The sequence below is a fragment of the Coregonus clupeaformis genome, chromosome 10, assembly GCF_020615455.1.
Source record: "Coregonus clupeaformis isolate EN_2021a chromosome 10, ASM2061545v1, whole genome shotgun sequence".
In the NCBI taxonomy this organism is placed as follows: Eukaryota; Metazoa; Chordata; class Actinopteri; order Salmoniformes; family Salmonidae; genus Coregonus; species Coregonus clupeaformis.
In genome coordinates, this window is record NC_059201.1 from 26,837,278 (window position 1) to 26,847,192 (window position 9,915).

The 9,915-nt window shown below is 43.1% G+C and overlaps 1 protein-coding gene across 1 annotated transcript; it reads right to left on the reverse strand.

Moving 5' to 3' along the window:
- Window positions 1-7,395: 7,395 nt before the first annotated feature.
- LOC121575839 lies at window positions 7,396-9,026 on the reverse strand. The gene is made up of 2 exons (XM_041889135.2): window positions 8,834-9,026; window positions 7,396-8,425 (listed from the first exon to the last, which is right to left on the reverse strand). The coding sequence occupies exons 1-2, from the start codon at window positions 8,879-8,881 to the stop codon at window positions 7,466-7,468; spliced, it is 1,008 nt and encodes a 335-aa protein (XP_041745069.1). The 5' UTR covers window positions 8,882-9,026; the 3' UTR covers window positions 7,396-7,465.
- Between the last annotated feature and the right edge of the window lie 889 nt (window positions 9,027-9,915).

A 9,915-nucleotide genomic window follows, 5' to 3' on the forward strand; every position in this document is an offset into this window, starting at 1 on the left:
TGTCCATCATTGTCACAACAATAGGCCCACTCCGTCCCCACTGGATTAGTTGCCTAGCAATGTGTGGGCTAAGCCTGTTGTCACAGTCGACTTCTCCTGGTGCCCTCTGAAGCGATCTACTGACCAATGACAGATGTGGGAACAGCTCTGTCTATCAGAGGCACCTGGGTGAGTGATTCAGATTTTTGAACCTGACTGTTTTCACTGCATTTCAATCTGTGGCAATAGCTCAAATTAAGTGTGTAGGTCTATTCAGAGCCATATGGAAATGGCTGTGGGTCTACTGTAATAAAAGGCCTATGTTCTCTTCTTGTATATGCTCAACCTGACTGTACACAGAGACAGGCTTTGACTGATTGGACAGTTATGTTATATAGTTTAATTATGTGTTAACCAAGGCTGCAGTTGAAATCTACGCCCTTGGGTATAAGAGAAAGACTGAGAGATGTTTGCAGCTGAACGCAAATGTTTTTATTTTTATTTTTTTTTGTTTTTTAAAAAAAAAATTAAATTTATTTATTTTTTTCGGGGGGAATGGATCAGCTTAATATTGCATCTTCTATCAATGTAATTGCCTGCATCACTTCCAATCTGTCACGATCGTCTGAGGAAACGGACCAATACGCAGCGCGTTGAGTGAACATGATGACTTTATTTAATCAAGCAACCACGAAAACAAATAAACGAATGACGATAGTGAAGTCCAACAGTGACAAAATACTGAACCTGGAACAAAAACCCACAAACACACAGTGAAACCACAACAGTTTAAATATGGCTCCCAATCAGAGATAACGAGCCGACAGCTGACACTCGTTACCTCCGATTGGGAGTCATATGACTAATCACCAAACATAGAAATGAACAACTAGAAACCAACATAGAAATACACCCAAAAGAAAATGAACAACCCTGGCTCAATAATCAAAGTCCATGGAGCCAGAGTGTCACAGTACCCCCCTAAAGGTGCGAACTCCGGGGCGCACCAGCATACAGTCTAGGGGAGGGTCTGGGTGGGCGTCTGTCCATGGTGGCGGCTCTGGCACTGGTCGTGGTCCCCACCCCACCATAGTCACTACCCGCTACGTAGCCTCCTCCAAATGACCACCCCCCAACTAAACCCCACAGGATTAAGGGACAGCACTGGACTAAGAGGCATCACCGGACTCAGGGGCAGCACCGGACTAAGGGGCAGCACCGGGCTAAGGGGCAGCACCGGGCTAAGGGGCAGCACCGGACTAAGGGGCAGCACCGGACTGAATGGCGGATCCTGGCTGGCTGGCTCTGGCGGATCCTGGCTGGACGGCTCTGGCGGATCCTTGCTGGACGGCTCTGGCGGATCCTGGCTGGACGGCTCTGGCGGATCCTGGCTGGACGGCTCATGGCTGGCTGACGGATCTGGCTGCTCATGGCTGGCTGACGGATCTGGCTGCTCATGGCTGGCTGACGGATCTGGCTGCTCATGGCTGTCTGGCGGAAGGCTCTGGCTGATCCTGTCTGGCGGAAGGCTCTGGCTGATCCTGTCTGGCGGAAGGCTCTGGCTGATCCTGTCTGGCGGAAGGCTCTGGCTGATCCTGTCTGGCGGAAGGCTCTGGCTGATCCTGTCTGGCGGAAGGCTCTGGCTGATCCTGTCTGGCGGAAGGCTCTAGCGGCTCCTGTCTGGCGGAAGGCTCTAGCGGCTCCGGTCTGGCGGACGGCTCTGAAGGCTCATGGCAGACGGGCGGCTTTGCAGGTTCAGTACAGACGGGCGGCTTTAGCGCCGTTGGGCAGACGGGCAGTTCAAGCGCCGTTGGGCAGACGGGCAGTTCAGGCGCCGTTGGGCAGACGGGCAGTCCAGGCGCCGTTGGGCAGACGGGCAGTTCAGGCGCCGTTGGGCAGACGGGCAGTTCAGGCGCCGTTGGGCAGACGGGCAGTTCAGGCGCCGTTGGGCAGACGGCAGACTCTGGCCGTCTGAGGCGCACCTTAGGCCTGGCGCGTAGTGCCGGAACTGGAGGTACCGGGCTGAGGACACGCATATCAGGGCTAGTGCGGGGAGAAGCAACAGGGCATGCTGGACCCTGGGGACGCACCGTAGGCCTGATGCGTGGTGCCGGAACAGGCCGGGCAGGGCTGTCGACGCACACCGTATCCTTGGTGCGTGGAGCAGGAACAGGCCGGGCAGGGCTGTCGACGCACACCTTATCCTTGGTGCGTGGAGCAGGAACAGGCCGGGCAGGGCTGTCGACGCACACCGTATCCTTGGTGCGTGGAGCAGGAACAGGCCGGGCTGGGCTGGCGACGCACACCGTAGGTTCTGTGCGTGGAGCAGGAACAGGCCGGGCTGGGCTGGCGACGCACACCGTAGGTTCTGTGCGTGGAGCAGGAACAGGCCGGGCTGGGCTGGCGACGCACACCGTGGGCTTGGTGCGTGGAGCAGGAACAGGCCGGGCAGGGCTGTCGACGCACACCGTATCCTTGGTGCGTGGAGCAGGAACAGGCCGGGCAGGGCTGTCGACGCACACCGTATCCTTGGTGCGTGGAGCAGGAACAGGCCGGGCTGGGCTGGCGACGCACACCGTAGGTTCTGTGCGTGGAGCAGGAACAGGCCGGGCTGGGCTGGCGACGCACACCGTGGGCTTGATGCGTGGAGTAGGAACAGGCCGGTCCGTACTGGGAACACACACCACTGGCTTTAACTGGGGATCAGGAACGGGCCGGACCGGACTGGTAACACACATCAGTCTCTCACGCCGTGCCGCAACAACTTCCCTTCCTCTACTCGCCAATGGCTCCCGTAATCCGATAGCCTTCTCTCCACGTCTCCCTGTGGCCGCCTCCTGCTGCCCAGCCGCCAGCCATGTGCCCCCCCAAAAACTTTTTTGGGGTTGCCTCTCGTCCTTCCAACGATGATGGCCCTGCTGACGCCGTTGCTCCTCTCTCGCCAGGGCCTTGATCTTCCCCCAAGGTCCCTTGCCCCCGAGCATGTCCTCCCAGGACCACGATTTGCCCACCTGGGCCATCGCCAGCCTCTCGATCTCCTTACCAGGCGCTTCCTCCCATGTCCAGCTGTCTTGCTCCTGGACACGCTGCTTGGTCCTTCTATGGTGGGTTTTTCTGTCACGATCGTCTGAGGAAACGGACCAATACACAGCGCGTTGAGTGAACATGATGACTTTATTTAATCAAGCAACCACGAAAACAAATAAACGAATGACGATAGTGAAGTCCAACAGTGACAAAATACTGAACCTGGAACAAAAACCCACAAACACACAGTGAAACCACAACAGTTTAAATATGGCTCCCAATCAGAGATAACGAGCCGACAGCTGACACTCGTTACCTCCGATTGGGAGTCATATGACTAATCACCAAACATAGAAATGAACAACTAGAAACCAACATAGAAATACACCCAAAAGAAAATGAACAACCCTGGCTCAATAATCAAAGTCCATGGAGCCAGAGTGTCACACAATCCCCCATGTTTATTTTTATTTTTTATATATATATCCCCCTTTATTACTTTTCAACCCCACCATCTTTTCCCTACTTGGAGTAAATTAGTGAACAACAACGCCCAGGCCTCTACTTCCGGTCTATACTTACTATCTACACCTTATGGACAGAGTTAATTTTACAATAATTCTATATATATATATATATATATATTTTTTTTTATTTTATTTTATTTTTTTGCTCCTGAACTTCTTCTACTCTCAACCTCTCCGATCATTTTCATGATGTCCATCCGGTTTGCTTCTAAATGCCATATCTTTCTAACTGTGCTCTTTCCCAAAAGCTCCCAACATACAACCTATATACTTATTATGGACACAATATGCTTACATTATTAGCTATCTTTGTTACTATTTGTTGTTATTTGTTATTAGTCTCATCCTTCAACTCTATTCAATACCTCCCATCTATCTCTTAACACCATCCATATAGGATTTCTATTTGCCATATATATTTCAACCGTACTGTGATGTTTTACAAAAGTTCTGAACCTTTCTATTCTCATTGCTTCTACAGATTGTGAATTAAAAATAAACATTTTTGCTAAAAGTATTATTATATTATTGATTGATTGACTATGACTTTTCAGATCACCCAGTAATGCTATCTGCAAGGTTAGTTCCAGGTAAATATTGCAATCCTTTAGCCATTCCTGGACCTGTGTCCAAAAACAAGCTACAAATGGACAGAACCAAAACAAATGATCTAATGATTCTGTCTCTTCACAGCAAAATCTGCAGAGCTGGGAAGATTGTATCCCCCATATAAATAACATTCTATTGGTAGCAAGAATTTTATATAATAATTTAAATTGAAAGATTCAAATTTTTGAATCCGGTGTCGTTTTGCGTGTCAGTTCATAAACACTATGCCATGGGATCGGTACGTCAAAGATCTCTTCCCAACTATTTTGCAATCTATATGGGACGGCTGTCAATCCTTTGGTCCTTAAGTGAAACTGATATACTTTTTTATTTATCACAGTTTTCCTTAACCAATTATGTTCTTTAATGCAAGGCCGACAGACAAGTTCCTGAACGCAAATGTTTGTTTATGAGTATGTCATACATGTGTTGCTGCATATCACCATTCTATTTTAATTTTTTATTTATTTACATTTTGTGAGGGGGTAGATCAGCTTTAAAATTGCAGATAGATTGTAACTTCCATCAATGTGATTGTCTGCATCACTTCTAATCCCCCATATGTTTATTTTCGCAAATATATATATACAGTGGGGGAAAAAGTATTTAGTCAGCCACCAATTGTGCAAGTTCTCCCACTTAAAAAGATGAGAGAGGCCTGTAATTTTCATCATAGGTACACGTCAACTATGACAGACGAAATGAGAAAAAAAAATCCAGAAAATCACATTGTAGGATTTTTTATGAATTTATTTGCAAATTATGGTGGAAAATAAGTATTTGGTCAATAACAAAAGTTTCTCAATACTTTGTTATATACCCTTTGTTGGCAATGACACAGGTCAAACGTTTTCTGTAAGTCTTCACAAGGTTTTCACACACTGTTGCTGGTATTTTGGCCCATTCCTCCATGCAGATATCCTCTAGAGCAGTGATGTTTTGGGGCTGTCGCTGGGCAACACAGACTTTCAACTCCCCTCCAAAGATTTTCTATGGGGTTGAGATCTGGAGACTGGCTAGGCCACTCCAGGACCTTGAAATGATTCTTACGAAGCCACTCCTTCGTTGCCCGGGCGGTGTGTTTGGGATCATTGTCATGCTGAAAGACCCAGCCACGTTTCATCTTCAATGCCCTTGCTGATGGAAGGAGGTTTTCACTCAAAATCTCACGATACATGGCCCCATTCATTCTTTCCTTTACACGGATCAGTCGTCCTGGTCCCTTTGCAGAAAAACAGCCCCAAAGCATGATGTTTCCACCCCCATGCTTCACAGTAGGTATGGTGTTCTTTGGATGCAACTCAGCATTCTTTGTCCTCCAAACACGACGAGTTGAGTTTTTACCAAAAAGTTATATTTAGGTTTCATCTGACCATATGACATTCTCCCAATCCTCTTCTGGATCATCCAAATGCACTCTAGCAAACTTCAGATGGGCCTGGACATGTACTGGCTTAAGCAGGGGGACACGTCTGGCACTGCAGGATTTGAGTCCCTGGCGGCGTAGTGTGTTACTGATGGTAGGCTTTGTTACTTTGGTCCCAGCTCTCTGCAGGTCATTCACTAGGTCCCCCCGTGTGGTTCTGGGATTTTTGCTCACCGTTCTTGTGATCATTTTGACCCCACGGGGTGAGATCTTGCGTGGAGCCCCAGATCGAGGGAGATTATCAGTGGTCTTGTATGTCTTCCATTTCCTAATAATTGCTCCCACAGTTGATTTCTTCAAACCAAGCTGCTTACCTATTGCAGATTCAGTCTTCCCATCCTGGTGCAGGTCTACAATTTTGTTTCTGGTGTCCTTTGACAGCTCTTTGGTCTTGGCCATAGTGGAGTTTGGAGTGTGACTGTTTGAGGTTGTGGACAGGTGTCTTTTATACTGATAACAAGTTCAAACAGGTGCCATTAGTACAGGTAACGAGTGGAGGACAGAGGAGCCTCTTAAAGAAGAAGTTACAGGTCTGTGAGAGCCAGAAATCTTGCTTGTTTGTAGGTGACCAAATACTTATTTTCCACCATAATTTGCAAATAAATTCATTAAAAATCCTACAATGTGATTTTCTGGAAAAGAAATTCTAAATTTGTCTGTCATAGTTGACGTGAACCTATGATGAAAATTACAGGCCTCTCTCATCTTTTTAAGTGGGAGAACTTGCACAATTGGTGGCTGACTAAATAATTTTTTCCCCCACTGTATATATATATATATATATATATATATATATATATATATATATATATATATGTGGGTAATTCTTCAACTATGGTACTCTTTGAGCTAGACAGTTTCAGAAAATAAAAACATTTCTACAAACAATTTTTTAGTATCAGTTGGTTTCTCAATCTGTCTGGAAACCTTCCCTGAAGTTGGCTGTGATTATTTGTATTTACTAATATATATTTTTTGCCATTTTTATCTGACAGTCCAAGAAAACGGTCATTTCCATCACATAACAAAACATGTATTTTTAAGAGAAAATAATGAAATATCTTCTGTTATAAATATATTTGATTAAATAGCACACACATATCTGTTCAAATTTGTAATTTATTATTTTTTTCAGAAATGTAACTGTAAAGATTTTACAATGTTTACACTAAAAACACCTAAAACTAGGTCAATGGAACATTTCATTTTCTTATCATAGCTCAAAATCATATATTTCTCAAAGTGTATACACAAATCTTAGCCCTAACTGCACAATTATCAACACCACTGAATATAGTTGGTTTGATTGTATGTTTTTTATATGTTTTACTTTAAAATATGTGTTGTGGTGGAAATGACATGGCGTGGCGGAAGAGACAGTGTGTGGCGGAAATGACAGATAGGCAACTTCCAATTAAAAACAATTGTTCTACTGCTCTATGTGGTGAACCAGAGCAAATCAATAAGCAACAGCATTTGTGAACAAAAACATATCACCAATATTTTTTAATTAAAAACAATCCAAAAAATGAAAAAACATGAATTTGTGTTAAAAATCAGCAAATCATTTCTTCACTGTTTTCTACATGCTGAACTAGAGCAAACTAGTACAAACTAGAGCAAACCCTTTATGTCATCATTACCTTAACATAACCTTAATATAACCAGTTGAATAACAGATAAAATAGGCAATATATTTTGAAATTGAAAACTTATATGCCTATGCTGAACCAGAGCAAACACTCTGTACTTAAACATTACTGTCATGTGTGTTATATCGTAAATCCATGTACTGTCAAACGTAATCATGTGGAATAACAAGTTGAATCTGACTAAATAGACATTGTATTTGCTAAATACTGTATCTGTCAAACTTGCATATGGGCCAGAGGTTCAGTTATGTTTCATGGTCAAGAACAGAGCATATTTCTTTCCAAACTGTTGGCTCCACCATCACATGCCTCTTTGTTACTGGTTGAGGCTCTGGGACCAGCCTGATCACATCTTCTGGCCGGTACCAAATAACATCGTCTCTCATAGGCCAGAAGAACTTGTTTTTGCCAATATGACTCATGGTTCTCACCAGAGCACAACCCTCAGGGTCCACATCCTGTATAATGCCAGGGTAAGGATCCCCATCATACCGTACCACACACCAACTTCCAATCAGTCCCTCATGCAGGTCTATGATGGGTTGAGATGTGCTGGTAAGTGTGCTTGAACTTGGTGATCCCAATGCAGTCTCCATGTTCTGTGCTCCCAGTATGTTGACTTTTTTGAGACCAAAACACTGGCAAGGATGGGGATCTGCACAAAAGCAGCTGAGAACTCGCCAAGAAATCTCCTCCGGTCTTGTAGAGACAATCTTCTTCTTCAGTCGATTACTTATTTTTTTGTATTTTTCAACTTTTCTGAGGGCATCCTCAAGCTTTTGTTTAATGTCATTAAGATCTCTGTACACCTTTGCTTTTGCCTTTGCAACCTTTTTTCTCCCTCTTTTCCTCTGTGGAGTTCTCTCTGGTGTAGGCTCACACAGCTGAGGTGTTTCAGGGATGTCTTCTGCATTAACACTCATGTTGTCTGGTGATGGTGGGGGTGTTGTATGTGCCATGAAACTATTCACTGCTGAGACCATTTTCCATTTCCTACGTCTGTTTCGTTGAGAAATTCGCCACTGTCTTCTCATTTTTCGTTGTTCTCTTTTCGGCATTTCTGTCACAGATTTAACAACACCTTGTTGCTTTTTCTTCAGGTATCTTTCTCTGTCCTTCTTGAGGGACTCTGCATATTTAAGTGGATCTGATTTTATTCTTTCTCTGTATGATCTTGACCTCTGTGCTGTGGTATTGCTTGCCATCTTAAAGAAAGAGCCAAGACATCATGTCAAACCTACTTATCTATTGTTCTCTTATTTACCAACAATATTGTAATATTGTTAAAACTGTTTTTGAATTTAGTATCAGTATTATAGCCCAAATAATTTGCTGTTTAGCACGAACAATGTCATTTCCACCACAACCTGTCTTTACCATCACAATGAACACCGTGGTGGAAATGACTGTGGTGGAAATGACATTTCCCCACTTTCCCTCTAAAATCTCATGCTATGTTAGCCTGCTAATATTAGTTTTAGAGTTAGCATTAAATATACACAAATTACACATTATTAAATTAAATGTATCCAGTTATTTTTACGTCCATGTGAAATATGAGCTGTTTGGAAATGACGACCAATAAACATACTCTCAGTTTTACTCATATTTACCTTGATTTTTCTTCTTTTCATTACCCCCTGTAGAGGACACCATTTCATCCAGCCATGTGTTCCACTGTGGAGTTTCTGTTGCTATGGTTACTAAATATACAAACCTAAAACACTGATCCCAGGATTCTATTTTGTACAGTGTGGTGGAAATGACAGTGACCCCAAGGGACAAGGGTTCTATTTATGAAAAATATAGGAAAATTTGAATATGTATCACAATATATAATATGTAGAATTGAAATAAATGGTATTTTATCATTTGTACTTGAAATCTACATTATTTAAATATTTAATTTAGAATTAAGCGAGGTTGAAGATACAAAGTCTGGCTTAGGGACAGAGGGAAAACAGTAAAAACCATGCATAAAAGGCCTCATATTATATAATAAAAAGAATGATTGAGCCATGATACATTTTTTATAAGTTCCCCTTAGGGTGGAGTAAGTATGACAAAAACAAAAAAGAAGAAATGTTTTTTAGTTTTTATTATTTCATCCAGGGACAAGAAAAGTACCATAGTTAAAGAATCACCCATATATATATATATATATATATATATATATATATACAGTTGAAGTCGGATGTTTACAAACACTTAGGTTGGAGTCATTAAAACTAGTTTTTCAACCACTCCATACATTTCTTGTTAACAAACTATAGTTTTGTCAAGTCGGTTAGGACATCTACTTTGAGCATGACACAAGTAATTTTTCCAACAATTGTTTACAGACAGATTATTTCACTTATAATTCACTGTATCACAATTCCAGTGGGTCAGAAGTTTATATACATTAAGTTGACTGTGCCTTTAAACAGCTTGGAAAATTCCATAAAATGATGTCATGCCTTTAGAAGCTTCTGATAGGCTAATTGACATCATTTGAGTCAATTGTAGGTGTACCTGTGGATGTATTTCAAGGCCTACCTTCAGACTCAGTGCCTCTTTGCTTGACATCATCGGATAATCAAAAGAAATCAGCCAAGACCTCAGAAAAAATTATTGTAGACCTGCACAAGTCTGGTTCATCCTTGGGAACAATTTCCAAACGCCTGAAGGTACCACGTTCATCTGTACAAACAAT